The sequence below is a fragment of the Grus americana genome, chromosome 3 (assembly GCF_028858705.1).
Source record: "Grus americana isolate bGruAme1 chromosome 3, bGruAme1.mat, whole genome shotgun sequence".
NCBI lineage: Eukaryota > Metazoa > Chordata > Aves > Gruiformes > Gruidae > Grus > Grus americana.
This window is the reverse complement of record NC_072854.1, coordinates 117,208,675-117,227,460: the sequence shown is the minus strand read 5'-3', so window position 1 is coordinate 117,227,460 and position 18,786 is coordinate 117,208,675. Positions and strand designations below refer to the sequence as shown.

At 38.9% G+C, this 18,786-nt stretch overlaps 2 protein-coding genes across 2 annotated transcripts in view; one reads left to right on the top strand and one right to left on the bottom strand.

Moving 5' to 3' along the window:
* PLEK (pleckstrin) overlaps window positions 1-1,437 on the bottom strand; it is a 61,736-nt gene extending 60,299 nt beyond the window's left edge. Inside the window, exon 1 of the mRNA XM_054819666.1 lies at window positions 1,422-1,437. The gene's annotated coding sequence lies outside the window, so the exon portion shown is untranslated. The remainder of the gene's footprint in view (window positions 1-1,421) is intronic.
* Window positions 1,438-1,602: 165 nt separating this feature from the next.
* Window positions 1,603-18,786, top strand: part of PPP3R1 (protein phosphatase 3 regulatory subunit B, alpha) — a 40,420-nt gene continuing 23,236 nt past the window's right edge. Inside the window, exon 1 of the mRNA XM_054819674.1 lies at window positions 1,603-1,841. Within this exon, the coding sequence (XP_054675649.1) occupies window positions 1,839-1,841 (3 nt within the window). The 5' untranslated portion in view covers window positions 1,603-1,838. The remainder of the gene's footprint in view (window positions 1,842-18,786) is intronic.

Below are 18,786 nucleotides of genomic sequence, written 5' to 3'. Positions count from 1 at the left end.
CAGTCTTTAAGATGAGAACTTCTAATTTGTTCTTGAACTTCATGGTCACCCTTTATTTATCTAGTTTCATGAATAGGCTTCTGTATAGAAGATTCCCCTGTCTAAGCATTTGCGCATCAGCACCTGATTTCAAGATTCCAGGTTGCTCCAGAAACTCTTAAGGTAACCTTTGCTAGCCTTAGACCAGCTCAGACTCCCACAAACAGGGCAACAGTGACAAGGCAGTTCCTTTTCCAGAAGAAGCTGAAGGGATAGACTAGAAAGCTCATGCTCAGCTACAGTCCTAAAAAAATTAACCTGGTTTTAAAGTAATAATCCAGTCTTCCCTTCCCCCACAAATGAGGCTGCCATTCATCTTGATCTTGGCAGGCTTGATTTGCATTTGCCTGGCAAAGTGTCTAGCTATTGTGAGCCAAATAACAAATGCCTGAAAAACAACATCAACATGGTACTGAATCTTCTCTTTGGCAGTATTAACACAACAATATTTTATATGTAATTATTATTTTCACATCACCACTTCATTTGTCACAGTGTTACGCGCTGTGTCATGGTACTCCAAAATAAACACATTCAGCAGAGCGAGCACAGAAAGAAGGGCAAAACCAGCAAAGGCAATGTGAAATCAACCCAACTTCACTCGCTATTTTACTTTACCCTTCACAGATGCTTTGAAAGGTGTCATATGGCCTAGTTAAAAACTTTACAATATATAGAGATCACTCCCTGTGGGTCAGCCTTACTTATGCAAGCAGTGGCACTGCCCTAAATCTTGCCTCAAAGGGGTTACTGAGACTACATCTTTCATCTTAGTTTACATTCAACTGTACCAGTAATTTTATTTTGTAAGATATCCAGGGTACAAAGCATTAACTACAGCATGAAACCACAAACATACATGTAAACCACTTCAGAATTATCACAGCACAATTCCCTTAGTTTTGTATAATTAACTATTAACACCACTGAAACACAATACCCTAAAATCTGTTAAGTACCAAGCACCTTCCAGCCCAGATAGCCTCTTGCAATGTAACATTAAAAACCTGAGGAAAATAACCACTAGGACGTAAGGAGAGCAGGCACCCCTCATAGCCACACTTCCAAAGGCCCACCTGCACCGAGCTTTCTCTCTGCCTAGAACTTTTTTTTTTTTTTTAAGAGAGCAGAAGTAACACAAGGAAGGAAGCTAGAGCAGCAAGAGCTCCAGCAGCACGGCTTATAGAGTGGCTGAGGGGGACCAACCTAAGCAGAAGGCGTGTGGAAGAACAAGAACAACCAGCAGCTCTAACAGCCCCTAGAGCACCTGAGGGAACCTGTTCCCAGGCAGAAACCTAAGAGAACAGGCACAGGCCTGTGTTGTGGCAAAACTTAAACACCCAAGACCTTGCTCCTAGCAACAGAGGAGCCAAGACACCCACCTCCCAATCTTCACAAAGCCTTCCCCCTCGCTCTTAGGGGACCCAGCAGAAAACCCGCATCCCCTCCCGCCTTCACCCCGCCGCCATTTTGTACTCCCCTCCTCTCCCTTCCCTCCCCCGCCTCGCTGGTGACGTCACGGCCACGCCTCTCCTCACCTCCCCGCGAGGGCGGTGCTCGGCGCGGCGGGTGCCCGGATGTGGCTCCGCCCCCGCTGCCGAGCGTTAGCGCCGCTCGCGCCCCCTCCCTCGCTCCCTGTGCGCCGTTGCGGGTCAGCGCGAGCCTCTGCCGCAGTGAAGGGAGCCGGAGCCGGCGGCAGCGGCGGGCCCGAGGCGCGGCGGCGGCGCCGAACACACACAGCGAGGCCGGGGCTCGGTGGATTCAGCTGCGGGGGAGACGCCTGACGCCCACCCGCCGCCATGGTGAGGACCCTCCCTCGCTTCCCTTCCCCGCAGCGCCCACCTCTCCCGCCCCGCCGGAATATTCCAGACTGGGCCGGGTCGTGGGGGTGGGGGGCAAGGCAATGGCCCCGCGGCCCAGTCCGACTGCCGCTCCGCCTCGCTGCTGCTGCCCTGCCTCTGACCCGTCTCCTCCGCCTCCCGCCCCCGGGCCGTCCACGTCCTCCCGCGGGCGAGCACCTCGCTGGGCTTCCCCCTTCCTCCGGGCCGCCGCTGTGGCCTCCCTACGCCTCTCCCCGGGGGCAGGCACGTCCCCCCCGTTTCCCCTCCGCCGCCCACGGCCGCCGCTTCGCCCCCGTGCGCCCCGCTGCCTCCCCGCCTACTCCCTTCGCCGCCTCCCGCGGCCCCGGCAGCGCTCATCGGGCTTGGCCCTTCCCTTTCTCCCCCCCCGCCTCGCCCCGTTTCGCTCCCCGGCACCCCTTCACCTCACCCCACGCCCCCCCCTCACCTCACCCCACGCCCCCAGACGCGCTCCCCCGCTCCCTCTTCCCCTCAGTCCGTGGGTTCGCGTTTCCCGGCTTGGGCTTCATCTGTTTTCCAGATGTATCAGCAGCGCCCTAAGCAAGCCCGGCATTTTGGTAGTGATGTCTTGTGGGGGTTGTTTTGCAATCTCAATAGGGTTCCCCCCCTCCCCCCCGCCCTTGGTGCAGCAGCGTTTTTCTGTTCATGTGCAGACCGGAAAGCTATAATGCACGTAGCCCATGGCAGGGAGACAGGCTAGATAATGTATACTTTAATTGGTCCGGGTTTAGAAAACTGATACTTCAAATATGATAAGCATGTGGGTTTTGAGACTGCAGGAAGAACGTATGCGGTATGTCCAGGTGTGTGTATTTGACTTACTCTGTTTTTTAAATAATGACGATTTAAATTTCCCTTTTGCTGCCGTAAAATTAACCAAGAGATACAGTATGGAGTCCTGTAGTATTTTACGTCGACACTAGGGGTGTCTCCTGCTTTTCACTGCTGCCAAGAAATCAACGCCCTTTTTTTAATAAACATTTATTTTAGCCTAAATTATCCAGTACATTGGCTGCAGGAAGACTCTGGGAATATTTGGGGTTTACAGCTGGAGAAATACAAGTGGTTTAAACTTTTTCGTTCTTAACCCTTTAAAAGCAAGACCAGCTGTTTATTGCATTTTGCATTAGACCTCCCAGGGCCTGGGAGCCGAAAATGGGTTTCCTTTTGTTTTTAAGCAGGATATTGCAGTCTTTCTGTTAAAAATTAAGTTGTAACAGAAACTGATGTGCCATGCTCAGGTTGTCTATGTGTGTAAACTTTAATGTCTGTTAGATGTGCATTTGAAAAAATATTTTGAAATGTATAAAGGTTTGGTTTCAACTGGGGACTGAATGTGTTTGCTGAATGCCTTCATGCAGTCTTGGAGTACATTAAGACTGAGAGAAAAGGCGGCTCTTATTTTTAGTACAAGGTATTAATGAAGTCAAGACCTAAAAAGAAAAAAGCTGTGATTAGAAATTACGCCTTGGTTGTGATACTGCTAATTGCTCTGAATGTATAGATGAACAGTGATCATCCACACAACAGTTGTATTCATACTGCTGTTATTTGGGTCTTCTGTGAAAATTGTGTTCTCAAAGATTTGCCTGATGATATATGTTAACAAGCATAAAAGGAAAGAAAATGTTATTTACCGTGATGCCCATATATGTTAGAGACCTGTAATAAACCTAACTTAAATGTATGATTAACTTTGATTATTTTTCCCCATCATTCTGTTGTAACTAAAGCTGTCCTAGCATCTTTTGATGGTATAATCATGTTGATCGTTACTTTGTGACTTCTTGAACAGTATTTGTGGGGGATCAATTGCAATGTGTAAATGCGGATTCTGGGGAAAAAAGATGTGCTGAATATTATCATCTCTACCAGTAAAGGTGTTTGTTGCTCATGTAAGCAGTAACAATACCAGAAGAGTTTTCACTATAGCTGTATCAGTATGCTTGTTCTGATAACACCTGATGTTAGATGCCTTGTAGTCTGAAAAACAAGCTAAACCTAAACAGCTGATAAACATTAAAAAACCCACCCCAATTTCATTTAAGTTGCCATTCTTTTTACTGTCGTTACCCTGTGGATATTTTCACTGAAAGAGTTCACTTTTAATGAAGAAGTAGACTAGACTTTGTTTCAACCTTTACTTTATTAGAATAGAGCAATTCTTTTCCACAGTTTGGAGTGACATTTCTTTTGTGCTCTTACAGGACCAGAGAGCTGACAGTTATAGTGAAGAAAGAGGTGAACATATTGTTGTGTTCATAGTAGGTAGCTTAAGATAAAACATAAACATCTAGTGAGTCAAAGAATGTAGTTCTGGATGTTTTGGTATAGCTGGTTCTAAAATAATCTGTCAGGCAGAGCATAAGATGATGAGTCCATTACATAATGCTAGAAGTAATGTTGATGTGCTATTTCTGTCAGAGTTGACTTAGCAAGTTTTTCCTATGAGTAGTATTTTCTAGGAAAAGGTAAATTGCACAGATAGATGCTATTAAACAATCTTAGTTTTGGATAGATAAATTCTGTTTTCTTGGGATGGTCTCTGTTCTGGTTCATATCCAGCTCTTTAGCTTTACGGTGGTAGGACAGAAGACAATTCCCCAGGAGTTGCTCGAGCCATGTTATGTAGCACCCGTTGTCTTAGCTAGACTCTAGTTAGTTGTTTTGACTCACTTTAGTAGTGGTGCTTCTGGTGCATTTTCTTCAGCTGTGGCTAATCTAACAGTCTTTCTAAATTACTGAAGTCAAGACCCACCAAAACATTTTTTTGCAATAAAACAAAACAAACCAAAGAAACCCCAGAAGACCATCTTGAATCATTGTTTACTGTTTAGCAGGGAGAGTATTAAATAAGTTGGTTCTTAACTGAAGAAAACACTAGTTATTCCATTACCAAATCATAACTTCACTGCTATCATTACAAACATCTGAATAGTCAGTTGAGTTTTGTAACAGGTGGCAGGAACTGAGAGGCACGGGCATGGTCTGTCTTGTGTCTTGCAGCCTACTGGTGGTCCTCTGCCACAGGTGGAATAACTGGTCTAGGATTCAAGCTGTGAAGCTCATGTGTAGGTCTTAAAAAGTATTTGGTAGGCTTATTTAAGCCAGTTTGTTTAATAAAAGATTTTATTTTGGAAGTAATTTTCAGAGGTATAGTTTAGAGACCAATTTGAATATGCAACTTTACTTAACTGTGATCTACAAAGGAAGTCAGGTCCTGTTGATGGAGGAGGAAGATTACTTTTTTAAGAAGTAATTACAGTTTTTCCCTATTGCTGTGATACATGTAGAATTCTCTGTTTATATGGTTAAACTATTAATTTAACAATCGGGAGGAATGAAAATTGAGTAGTTTAAGGGAAAATGGTTTGTGGTGGGCATGCCTCAGGAACTTCAGAATGTTCATCTTCTAAGACATCTGACTTAGCACTGAAAGAGAAGCTTTAAGGGAGTGAGATTAATAACATCTAAATTCATACCTCAGAGGAGACAGGACTGTCTTCTGTCAATCAGTGCCAGAAAAGGAGGCTTCAGTAATTCTGGTATTTCTGGGGAAACAGATGAGGCAGAAATGCACATTTTAGTGCTAGACCATTTCTTGGTCTGCTTCTGCCTCCTCATTTTCCTCATTTTTGTATGTCAGAAAGACATACAAAAAATTGTTAAGATGTAGCCAGGCTACTGTAAGAAAATTATTTATCTGTTTTGATTGACATAATACATACTTTCAAGAAGAAATGAATCTAGCAATGCAGATGGCAAGCTTACTTGCAGTTGAGCGTTGAATCAGTGCTTACCTGGCAGTGTTGCAGAAGGAAAGCTTTTTTTAATTGTAGGTATGCTTAATAGTATTCTCCTACTGTAGTTCATAAATTACACTTGCATAAGATTTTTCAACATTGCTTTGATTTCCCTGCTAGTAAAAGAATTCTTTTGCTTTTCCTCCCCTTTTTTACTGCCTGTGTTTAGCTGAGTTTTGTTAAAATTGTATCCTCTCCTAAAATGTTGGAAGTCTGAATGGTAGTTGAGCATGAAACTGTTAAGACTTTGGTTTAGTTATATGAAATGGTGACCCAGAATTGTGTTCATAGGAAAAACTTTTTTGTAATTTGAGCTAATATCTGACTTCTTGAAAGCAATTTGCTCTTGATTTCCTTGCCCCTCCTCTTTCCTCCCAAGCCTGTTCTCCCTGCTCTGGGTAGTATCATTTGTGAACTTCTAATTGGGAGAAAAATTGCACTGCACTGTTCTTTGATTAGCAGCCAATTCATTTAGTGACACATTTCCCTATTTTCCATACTTTCCTTCTCCTGGCCTATATGTTTTTCTTTTCCTAAGCTTGTTTATTCCTGCGTTCCCTACAGAAAGACCACAGGGGCAAAGAGGGTGTTCCCATGCCCCTACATGGTAGTTCTTTACCAGAATCATCTGCAGAAACAGGGAAGGTGCTACTGTGTGATGTCCTTGTCATGATCAAATTCCTCTGCTTCTGGAGGAGCGAGCACTGCAAGGATGGGGGAGTAGAGAGTGAAGTGATGGGGAAGGAATGATGAGAGGCATGGATCTACATCAAAAGAGAGGAGTGGAAAGTGCTTATGCGTCAAGGTTATACAGTTGGAACCTTCTGAACAGGATATTGTAAGAAAATAAGTATCTTGTTTTACTTGCACGCCCCTGTTAATTAAAACCAAAAACATTGGAACTCCTGGAACCTGTAAGAATTTTATTAGCTGACTTGATTATATAAATTAGTTAAACATGTTCTTTCTTTCCCAAAGACCGTAAGAGCTTATCTTGCTGTACTCTTGTGAAGCTGGTAAATATTGTCCTTGTTCTACAAATGAAAAAAGTTGAGGTCATGGCAGGGTAGTAACTTATCTAAGGGCCTTTTTATTGTTTAGAAGTTAACATTAGTATGTGGTGTTGGACATGGATAATGTGCTTGTAGCTCTGAAACTAAAGAAGTCTAAATCAAATTAACTGCTATGAATTTTGAGATCTTGGGGCTAATGAATTCTTGGTGTTAGAATGCAGCCACTAGAAAATGTGCTGTACTCCGTGTATTTGGCTTAAGGCATGTGATGGTGTGCAGTGGCTGAAAGCTTGGTCATACACTACCTTCTTTCAACATCTTTGTAGCATTGTGTTGGGCACTTAAAGTAACTTTCTGTAGAGATTAGACCTGGAAATAGGCCTTTTATATCCCATAAAAGCTATTCAGTTTCTTAGATGTCAGTGGCCTGAAGTAATCTTGACACCAGCAGTTTGAGAAAGATCTGCTACAAAGATTGCCTTAATGGGCCGAATGAGGTGGTACAGACTTGGATATGGACCAACATCTTTTAATCTGGAATAGATACATCTTTCAGTATACCAGTTCAAGTATTTTGGGAATGTTTTCACTGCTATTTCCCTGGATCAATGATCAGGGAGCTTAAATGACTTGAAATTCATGATTTCATAGTGATTTAAGTACAAGGCTATAAGCAATTCTGCTTGATGTATGATTTAGCTAGATTATTTTGGTCACCATTTGAAATACTGTATTTCCTTACCAGTATTGAATATTGAGATAAGTTTAACTAGGGTTAAACTTAAACTGTGGCCTGTCTTCCTATTCAGGTCTGTTCTGTATAATTTGAATGGCAAAAGTCTGTTGAGATGTGGGGTTTTTTAAAAATTTCAAGTGTGTCTAAGAATAAACCCCACATCTTTCAAGTGAAGTAATTTTTGGAGTGATAGTTCTTTTAAATAGGAAAATTTAATCTTGACATCATATATAACTTTCTAAATGTGTAACTTGAAAAATTTAATTTGGTAACTATACTTTAGGCCTTTTTCATATACAGAAAGGCCATTAAAATGTTTTATATGTTGCTTTTAGATTGTACCTTTCACAGCCACAAGCACTTTATTACTTTAACAGCTTGGGAAAACTATTTAGATGGTGCAAAACAGTCTGGAGACTATATCTGACTTGCTTATAACTTGTCAGTGAGTTGGCCCTGCTATTGATATTCTGTTCTACAAATAAGGAAGAATCCCTAGTGATATAAATAATAATCTTTAACTGTGCTAAAGTCTCAGAAATCCTTTAAATGCTTTGGATTAAAGGACAGCGTTGCTCATGAACTGCCAATAAAAATCTTGGCTTCCAAGCTGTAAACAGGTTGTGCCAGTTAATACACTCAAGTGAATATTTGTGAAGTCTCTGTTGATGCACATTTTTAAGCAGACTGTTAAAGAACCGGAACTCCCCCAGTAAGTTGATACTGTGCCTATTTTAAAAAGCTTATGCAGTCAGCTTGAAGTTCACGAACGCTTTGTATTGTTGTCTAAGTTAGGTAAAGTAGCAATTAAAAAAATGTAGTAAGACATTTGTTAAAGAACTTCAGAATTAGGGAGGGACAGCTTGGAAGCCCAGAAATGAAGGCCAGAGTTAGTATGTTTCTGGGAAGAAACCAAGCTACTGGAAAAGTGCATTCAGCTGTGATTCTCACAAGAATATAATTTTAGGATCATCTTTAAATGCTGTGGGACTTCCTTTCTTCCTCTGGTATATTTGTGATAAATATGGAGTCTTTTTACCCTTTATTTTCAGCAACTGATAACTTTGTGAAGGAAAACCTTGGCTACAACACTGTCTTTTTTTTCACCCCTTCTTTATTGTCACCCTGTGAATAGCTCTTCTGTGTACATTTATCAGGTGTTGTGGGTTTTTTGTAATAGGTAGTAAAAGGTAACTTTGACTGTAGGTTCTGAATAGCATCACTGAAGTTGAAAGAAGTCACTTGAATTCCCTCTGCTGAGTGATATTATGGCTAGCAGAGAGGATTTGAAAAGGAGATTTTTTTGAAACAAACTCTACTGATATGACTTTAGGCCTGAGCTTATGAAGGAGAACTTCTCATGTACTTTGTAGGCATAATGACTGAACAGCTTTTTCAGTGTTGTGTATGTAATGATGTTCCCTTGGGGATGTTTAATTTAGTATTGTGCCACTGCTTAACAGGCTTAGCACCTTGATATCTGAGCAGTCATGGGTCAATTTTATAGATAATATGAAAGAACAGTTCACGGATTTCTCAGATAAAAAGCTTGATTGCATGTAGATCTGCTAACAAGTCTAGAAAAAAACCCTTGGTAGATAGAACTTCGAAACAGCAATAACAAAAAATGCCATATGAATAAATAGACCTGATATTTATATTTGACTTAAGTAGACTATCTTAGCACTCTAATCACTATTCTTCACAGGAGTATCTAGTAAAATATCTGTTCCCTAATTATTCTTAAATTTTTTTCAGGGATTCTTATAAAAATGGTGTTAGTTTTCCTGAAGTACTTTATTCAAAACACTAAGTTTGGTTATTTTAGTAATAAGATTAAAGCATTTGCATTGGGTACTGCTGGTGTTAGGTTTTTATTTCAGACAGTGCATTGAAAAATCAGATTAATGACAAATATACTTTATAAAATATGAAAGGTAAGTAAGTTTGAATCTTGTATAATCTTTAATGTTAGAGTGCAACTCTAGTATTGGTGCAGCTGAGTTTGTTGGAGTTCAATTCTGACAAATTCTCTTTGAGAGGCCTTGAAAAAATGAATAGTGAGCTAGAAGGTGGCCTAATTCCCTTTCTTGGTGAGAAAACCAAGAGTCACATGAATAAAAGGGACTAAAATTGAGGGGAAGTAGAAGATGGTGGTTTAAGATTTAGGCATTGTGTGTAATGATATAGTAGTGCTGTAATGCTCTATAGTAGGGGGCAGAGCAGCTAAAGATTCCAGAAAAAGTTGGGAAGAGTTGGTTTGAGTGAGAGAGTGGGTGATTTTTAGCAGCAGTTTTATCTTGGCTACTTTCTTGGAGGTACTGTTCAGCATCTGTGCAGTGTAATTAATGTTTTGTTAAGTCAATCCATGTTACCCAGCATCTCACAAAGAGTAGTTAAAACAGTTATTTTAAAATTAGATGCATTCTTTGATTTGCAGTTCAGATTACAGACTGGTGTACAAGTGTATACATATTATATACTACCTTTAAAACTTGCAAGCAGTAAATTTTTGGCAGTGTGAAGAGATAAGATGGGAAGCAGCAGAAGGATGGTAGCCTGTGGTTCCGTGGCAGATTGTGTGTATGGGCACGGTTGTGTCAGTCTTTGGGGGATGGACACAGTTATTTGTACTGTGCCTTGGAGTAGGATGACTAGATTCTTCATTGTAAGCCTCCAGAGCAACTGGTAATTATTACTGGAAGTCACTGGGGCTGCTTTGCAGGGGTGCATCTACTTGACTTTTTTGGGGACTTGTGGACCCTATAAGTAGCAGTAATTTTTCTAATGCTGCTTTGTGTGTACTTTTATGCTTACTTTTATGTACATTTACAACTTATGAAAATTTACAGCTCTTTGGGACAGCTGTGTTTAATTGTAGTTACAGCAATTAATAAGCTTTGGTTTCTTACAGGATGAAGGAATCTTTTCTTTGGCAAGTGCTATGAATCTTTACCAAAAATAATGCTGACATCTATAAGTAAATGAGATTTGGATAATTCTTCAAACATTTGACATGATTGTTTATAAGTGACCAAAACTGGGTTGGAATTCTAATTTAATCTTTTGAGTACCCTCTTATTAGCTTGTAGAAAAAGTGCTAGCTGTCTCTGTTTGATACTGAATGTTAAATATTTGCATTCCTGTACATAAATATAAGAAACAAGTCAGTTTCTGCCCTGAAGAACTTAACCTAAAATAGTCTATCTTTTTAATTGCATTTGAATATAACTTCATATAACCAACTCCTGAATGGACATCACCTCAGCATTATGATTTTTAAAAGTCAGTATTTTCTCCATAACATAGGTCATCTAAAGAAAACCGTTGCAAGATTTTTGAATATTCCATAGCAATGAAAACCTTAATTGAAAGCAGTGTGGTATTTTTCCTTGTTTTACTATGTTTCATTTTGCTTTCATTTGGTCAAGAAGTCTATGATGATGATGATAATTGGAAGACTTCAGAAATCTGCAGTGCATCTTTTTCTGAAAATAAATACCTAATTTGCTGGAAAATCTAGAATGCTGGAAATTAAGTATTCACTTAGAATGGAGGCTGGTAATGCCTTGAAGACCTGTTTAATGTTTTGTAAAATTCTTGATACTTCAATTACAATGGTTTTGATCCCTCTGTATTGGATCACAGTGTTGGTAGGGCCTGTTTTCAAACCATATGACTCATCTTTATTCTTTACTGAATTCTTCATGAGTCCTTGAGTGGCATAAACTAAACCACAGCTTGTTAAAATGTCTCAATTTAATAGCTGACAGCTTTAAGTTCTGATAAAGTTATTTTCCTTTTGGGGACAAAAGAACTAAGTATTAAGATTAGTGTTAACTATTTGACAGTTAAGAATACTGGAATACACTCTATTTTGCAGATTCTGTATCTATGCAAAAATTCCCCTTCAGCATAGTCTGCTGCTTCCTTTGATTTGCACCTCTTGCCCAGTTCTGCATCTTTGCCTCCTTGATTGTTTTCTGGTTTTGTCAGTTTGTGAAATCAAATCCCATTTTTCCACTATCTTTTCCATTTTCAGATACATGTCCTTTACACAATTCTTTGCAATCTTCTTCAGCCCCTCTTGTGATAAATCGTGAATGACACTTTGTTTTCTACTTTTCCTTTGTTATCTTTTTTTGATGTTCTCTTTCCATTTTCTCTTATTGGCCAGCCATAAGATACTTATCTCCCTTCCTTCAAACTCAGATTTCCCTTTTTCGCACTAAGTGGTAGTAAACTGTTTTATAAGTGTCTTAAATGGGAAGAAGGGCTGGTGACAACATCTACTTATGCAACCTGTTTCTGTGCTCTTATACCATGTGATTGAGTACTGTGCATTGACATGTGTAAGTCCTTGCAGCATAGCCTGTGTGAATTGGCAATATTCTCCAAATCGGTACTTAAACTTCCCAGCTCAAGGACGTTTACCTCTTTTAAACTGTTATAGACTGTTGTATGCAGTAGAGCTGCATCAGCTTTTTTTCCTCCAGGCCTCCTTAGATTAATTTAAAGTATCTGTTCAGCTTTAACCTTTGCAGTTCACTCGTTACTAAATACACTGTTAAAATCTAAAAACTTAAGATAATCAGTTGGTAGAGAAAGATGCGCTGGTCACGTTGTTCTTGAGTATTTACAACCTTTCTGTGAATAGGGAATTATATTCAACTGTGGTATAGTCTTTTACAGTAAGTAAGTAGTACTACAGACTATTATATGGTGCCATACTGTCATCTCCATTTCTAGAATGCATCTTTGGTATTTTCTTTTCCCTCTAGAAATACCGCTTGCAGCAAAGTGACTCTGCTATGTCTAAACTCCCTGAAAAAAATGAAGCCTAAACTTGCTTTCTGGTACTGATCCCCCGTTCTTTGCTTGCAGAAGTTGGTGAACAGTTTGTGGTGAGGGAACTTTAAAAGATACGTTGGGAAGAAATTCATTAATTCGTATGTTTGTCAGTTGCTGTCGGAGGATAACATGCTCCATTTCATTTCCAGCTAGGTTCTCATATTTGCATCAGCCTGATACATATGTGAGATGTATCTGATCAGTCACAAGCAGGCCTGTAGCCATTTCTTGCAGAAGTCAGGGATGAGGTTTATTTTCTCTAAGGGGGAGGGGAATCTGTGACTACTATAGCTCCTTCTCTGCTTTTGGAAAACCTTCTGCAGAGAGAAGTATTATTACTCCTCTCTAATGCTCATAGCGTTGCTGAGTGTGAAACTGATCTAATGATTATCAGTTTTCTTCCTGCCTGTAAAGTTAGGACTTTCAGTATTATATGTGATGTTGGTACAAGCAAAAATCAGGAAGTTCAGAAACTTCAGAAGACTGGACCACCCTCAGTTTTACTCACTTTTTTGTATTTAGAGTGTCACAAATCATATTTTTAAGAGGTAGAGTTTTTGATTCTACAGATGTTGGTAACTCTTGCCTTTAGCTTTTTGAAAATTACTCCAAAGATATGTTTGAATTTGCAAGCATGGTCAGAAGTACTATACCTTTAAGTGACAGTAATTCCCACAACATTCTAAAGCATGCTTAAAAAGTGGAGAAAAGAAAGCCTTTCACACCCCTTGTCAATCCAGTGGCAAGAGTCCTTGACTGGAAGTAATATAGAGAATATAACTAACTTTTTTACTTTTTCTGTTAATTTTGGACAGAGGTCTTGAACTACCAATTAACTTGGCAGAATTTTTACTGGGATTATTCTAGAGAGCTATTTGGTGAAGCTCTCTAGTTCTTTTTGGGTTTATAGTACCTGGAAGTTCTGAGAATTAAATTGGTGTAATTGAAAGTAGCCTCATGAGAGTATATCTATATATAGCAAATTATATTTCAATATGGTTTTCGGTCAAGTTAATATCTTCTTGTAAAGTAACTGTCCCTATTTCTATGTAGGTCAGCCAGTGATTAATTCTCAGGTTTGCTGGACCACTGTTTTATTGCTTTGTGTTGGAGTAGAAGTTTTGAACATTTTCTGAGAGGGTACCATGGACAAAAACCGTTTTATCTCCAAATTGTTGCAGAGAAAGGGAGAAGCCGAAAGAGCTTTAATTGCCTACTAAATTTTTTACCTGTAAAATGGGTGTTTTGACTCTTTTGGATAGTTTTCTCTTTCTTCATTTGACAGACTGTAAGATGCTAAATAATGGCTTAAGTATAATCTGTTTTAATTACTGCTGAAAACTGTGTGACTTTGTTCGTAGTCCCTCCAGGTGCTCAGCGATGCTTGCATACTGTGGCTTAATGTTTTGAATGAAGTTTTGTTTCCTTTGTTCTGTATGTCACTTTATTTTTCCAAATATGAAGCTGCTGTTCTTTCACACAAGCATGACACAATTTGCTGTTTGCAGTTGCTTGGATTTTCTATGTTCATATTCACCATTGAAGGGAAAAAATTCCTTATGATCATCTCTGATTAAATTCATTAATAAGTGGCCAATAACCAATTTATATCCATCAGTGTTGTGAAGAATAAGATCAATGTGATATGCTTTGTGGTTTGTTTCCCTTTAGTATCTCATTAAGTATAAATTGATGTAATTTTTGTTATTAAGATGTTGACCCTTAACTCTGATAATCCCATGACACCTTAGTCACTTGTTATAATCCTTGGTCATATTTTATGCTTTCTCCCATACTGTTTATTATAAGCTTTCTTTTACACTATATACTTACAGCAAAATTGCTTTCTTTGAAATGCTCTCTAAAACTCTTCAACTCCACTTTTGTTATCCATAAAGATTTATGTATTTTTTTAAATTTTGTCATTGGTATGCCCATTGCCTTGCAGTCTTGTCTCTCTGTCTTCTACCTTGTTTTGTATTTGGATTACAGTTTTCTGTTTGGACCGCAGAGTCTTGTTTTTGTTTTCACTAGCATGGTCTTCGTCAATGTAACAGCATAATCATGGTGTGGATTGGTTGGGAAACTTTATTACAATTATCTTTAAAGTTGGGGAAGAAGGCTGTTGTGGTCCCTTTAGCTGAGGGAATTGAATAAACTTCAGTGAAGAGGCTTGTGTAGTAAACCTAGTAAGAGGTTTTGTAGGTGAACCCAGTATGTTAACAAATAAATCAGTGTCTGGCAATTTTTTTTGTTACTTCTCCAGAAGCAATGGAGTACCAAACTGTCTCGCCTCGAAGACTTTCTAATGTTAACTCTTAATTGCATCAGAACTTTGATTTAGTGGTGACAGAACTTGATTGTTCCCCTACTGAAGATTGAGTTGCTTCAGAATCTTTCTGGGAAACTCCTTTCCTTGGCTTTTGAAGAGTTCATTATTCATTTATGCACTTAAAATTACAGGGTTCTGAGAATTTTCAAGAGTGATGCAAGCTTTAGAAATGCCAGCTCTGTAGTGATTGCATAAGTAGACTGGGTGGTTGCCTCTCAAGAGTAGTAGTGGGGAACTGCCAAAACTGAAATTGTCTAATAGCACACAGGGAATCGTACTTTAACTCAAAGTTAATGCTTTTGTTCCTGTGAGACCCTCTCAGGTTCTGTTTGCAAATTGCAGTGCTTATGCAAGTTTTTGCAACGAGACGGCTTGTTATTTTGTATGAGAGTTTGTGGGCTCTTGTACATACGAGGTTTTGCTTTTCTTCAAACAGCAAGATTTATTTGCTACTTTTCTAAATGTGGCACAATCTTTTCTGTGCCTCACCTTGTTTTAAAAACTGCACTAGTTTGTTTCTAGCACTGTTAATTATCTCTACCTGACATCGCAAACTCTTGTCAGTGAGGTCATTAAATAGAAGACTTTAATATTCACACATTACAGATGCAACAAGGGAGTTAAATTTAAAGCAATCCAGTTGTCATTTAGGTTTTTATTATGTCTACATCAAACTTGTGTAAGATAACTTCTGGGGATAGACATATATGAATGATAGTGAATGATATTATCAGTGCTAACTGTATGGTCTGATGTGATGGCTCCTTTTCTCCAAATTCAGGAAGAGGACTTTGCAGTAAAACTGCTTTCCGTCTATGATCATGCTTTCTCAAGTAGTTTTACAGACTAGTTTCTTTGGTGTTTCTACTGGGTCCTTATGTCTCATTCTGTCTTAGGTGGTAATTTTTTTCATAAAGACACTTTTAGTTTATCTGCAAATGAGTAAAGTGTTGTGTGTATATGTATAGATGTGATTAAACCAAGTACTTTCATTGTATCTTCAAGGTCATGCAAGTTTAGATTTTTACTGAAAGCTCTGCAGTTGTAACGGAGTTCAGATAGGAAAACTTATGGTGTTTATGCATATGAATATAAATCATATAATCCTTGCTATAACTGGAGAGACTTTACAGATTGCTTTTTGGCCCTGAACACTTCAAATTCAAAACTTTAAAATGAGTGTTTTTATTCGTCTAGATGTATGGTTTATTTCTGTCTTTAATATTAATAAAGCAACAGTTTATTAACAGTTTATTAAAAGGTTGGGTTTTTTGTTTTCCTGCCTGGCAGAGGCTTTGGCAACAGTAGCTATCTCTAATTTTGGGTTTGCTTCTTGCTGCATTGGTTTAGGGCTTCCCTGTGATATCCTAGAATAGCTACTTGACTGTCATGGCCTTAAGCCATTAATATCTCATTTTGGAGGAGACCCGTGGACAGTGAAGGATTTAAATAAAGCATAGAAGTGACTGGCCAACTGCCAGCCAGAGGACAAGTGGCTTCCCTTAAAATGACTGCCAGAGCTTGAGCACAGCTATGACTGGATTAGATGGTGACTAAAGAGTAAACTGTAGGCTTTTTGAAAGACTCGTAGTCTTTCTTGCTTCCTGCATCCTCAGGGAGGATGTCGTAGAACCTGATGTACAACCGAGAGGGAAGAATCTTCTTTTGTCCTGAACAAATTGAATAAATATATCCAAAATAAGACTACTTATTTTTTTAAATGTGGCAAAGGGAATTATAACACTTAGTCTATGTACATGCAAAGAACAGCAATGCCAGAATGCTGCAACAGCTTTAACCTGACTTGATCTCTACTGTAATCCCAAATCCAGCAATCCCCTTTGCCTTGGTTCATTATCTGTGATGTCTGCAATTTAAATGCCGTGTTCAAGAATTAGGTATTAATCTTTTTTTGAGTTCCTTCAGTACTGAAGGTCACAGAGTCTTTTCTTTAGAGACAGGATTAGCAAATTTAGGCTACTTTGGGGATAACACATTTAAAACTTGAAATCTTATCCTTCCAAAGGTAAGTTAAAACAATCTGTGCTTTTTTCCAGCAGTGCCCTTTTTTGACTGAAAAATGTTTGTAGCCTTCCTTGATGCTTGCTGTTGATTAGCATTCAGGTGAGATACTGAGTTAGAATATTAACACAGCTGTATGACCTGTCCCTTGTACCTTTGTAGTTTCACCTTTGAGTTAAGATCATACATAAAAACTGAGTGCTGATACAAGTTCAGTGGTTTATCAGAATTCTGGTAAACCTTCCAAGAAATGTAACTGAAAGTGCTGGGTAAAAAGTTACCATAGCTTCAGGGGATGATGATTTCACTCATCAGCGGGTATAGGGGAGAACACAGTTTATGCTGTAGTCCCAGAATGGAGACTCTAACCAAAGATGGCTTTTGTCATTGGTCTTAAACAGCTGGGTGGAATTGCAACAGAGATGCTGAGGAGTGGTGGATGTATCATGCTAGGTAGTTGCATCCTCTTGAAAATTGTGGGTGCCAGAAAATGGAAAATTCTTCTACCTCCTCAGATGAAACCATACATTGATTGGACAACAATGTGTTAACTAAATGTAACTGGAAGTCTTTTTTATCCCAAATGAAACCCTTCCATTTCCTCTGGCTCCTTTAAATTATTTTTTGAAAGAGAAGAGATTATTAGACCTTCTAAAGCATTTGACACTTCAGTTATTACATTATTTGGGCCATTAAAAACGTGCTTTTTTTTAACTCTTGTAGAATCAACATTTGGATAATATTTGTGTATGTGAATAAAATGTAGAGGAGAACACATTAGCAATCCCTTGGCAAATTTAGAGTTGAAAAATGTACATTTTTGCATTAAGGTGTGAGAATTGGATTATAGCAGTTTTCAGTTTCTCTCGTTTATTGGACACATTTGGTTTAGTGTCTTCAGTATGAGAAGCTTCATGTACTGGGTTGTAGCTGAGTCAGAGAAGTTAAAAATCATGAGAGCAATTCCTAAATAAAATAAACTCTTGTAATAGAATAAATAGCCTTCCTGCAACTTCTTTTCCTCATGCTGTATGGGTTTTCTCAATGACCAACAGTCATAGTTGGGAAAGCAAATGTGCCCCAAAACACTTGGAATAACTTAAAAGCAAGTTCAAGCGTGGTGGTTTTTTTTGGTGGTGGTTTGTTTTTTTAAATATTCAGAGTGCATGCTAAAACTTGGGGGATGTTGAATCCATTCATTATTTCTGTATACCTTGGGAACTCTTAACAGCTCATAGGAAGTACTAACTAAATACCAAGATTTAATGTCAGTACATAAATTTCATAGTTTGCCTGTGCAGATGTATCTTGTGTTCAGAGATCCAGGAGAAAATAACTATAATCCATTGCTGTAATATGCACCTTGTTTCTAGTTGATCAAAGAATTAAAGAAACAAGTGGTGGATACTCTTCCATAAAAATACTGTTTATTCTTTTGCTAACATAACATTGCAAGATTTATTTGGTAAAGACTACGTTCTGTGTTTGTTTCATGACCCACGCCATTCTGTGGGTCATGAAATATATGGTGGCAATTCTAGCTGTTGGATTATTGTTAATAATAAAAATTACTGATTTTAACAGAAAGTTTTATTTGAAGAAGAGCAGGAGAGCACAACTCTTAAGAAACCAACTGAATGCCTGAGTCCTTGTGGTCAGTGCTACTTACCTGGTACCATTACTGTTGCTTCTATGTTTTTCTTCCTTGCCTTTTTCCTTGTGGGTTTTTTTTCTGTAATCCCTTGCTTTTTCTGGGTATCTTGTAGAATTCCTTGCGTGTTTGTAACCTGTTCAGTTCCTTCTGTTGCACATGTGAACAACTGAATGTTCACATCAAAGGGTAACGAGGTGCCCAGATATGGCAGTCCAAATGCGAAAAGTGAAATGAGATGGTTTCCAACTTTCAGGTACCATATTGGACTTCTGGACAGACAAGATGATGGCTGTGCTTTGGTTACAAAAATGAGCGGGGCATAACCAGAGCTGAGGTTGTGAAAATTGTGTAATTGTGAAGGTTCAATAAATTGCCATTTTAGTTGGGTTCAGCTTGGAAGTCATGCATCTTAAACTTCTGTCATATTCTTTTAGCCTCGGGATTAGAGGGGCAAGGAATTAGGCTGCCCCTCAGAAG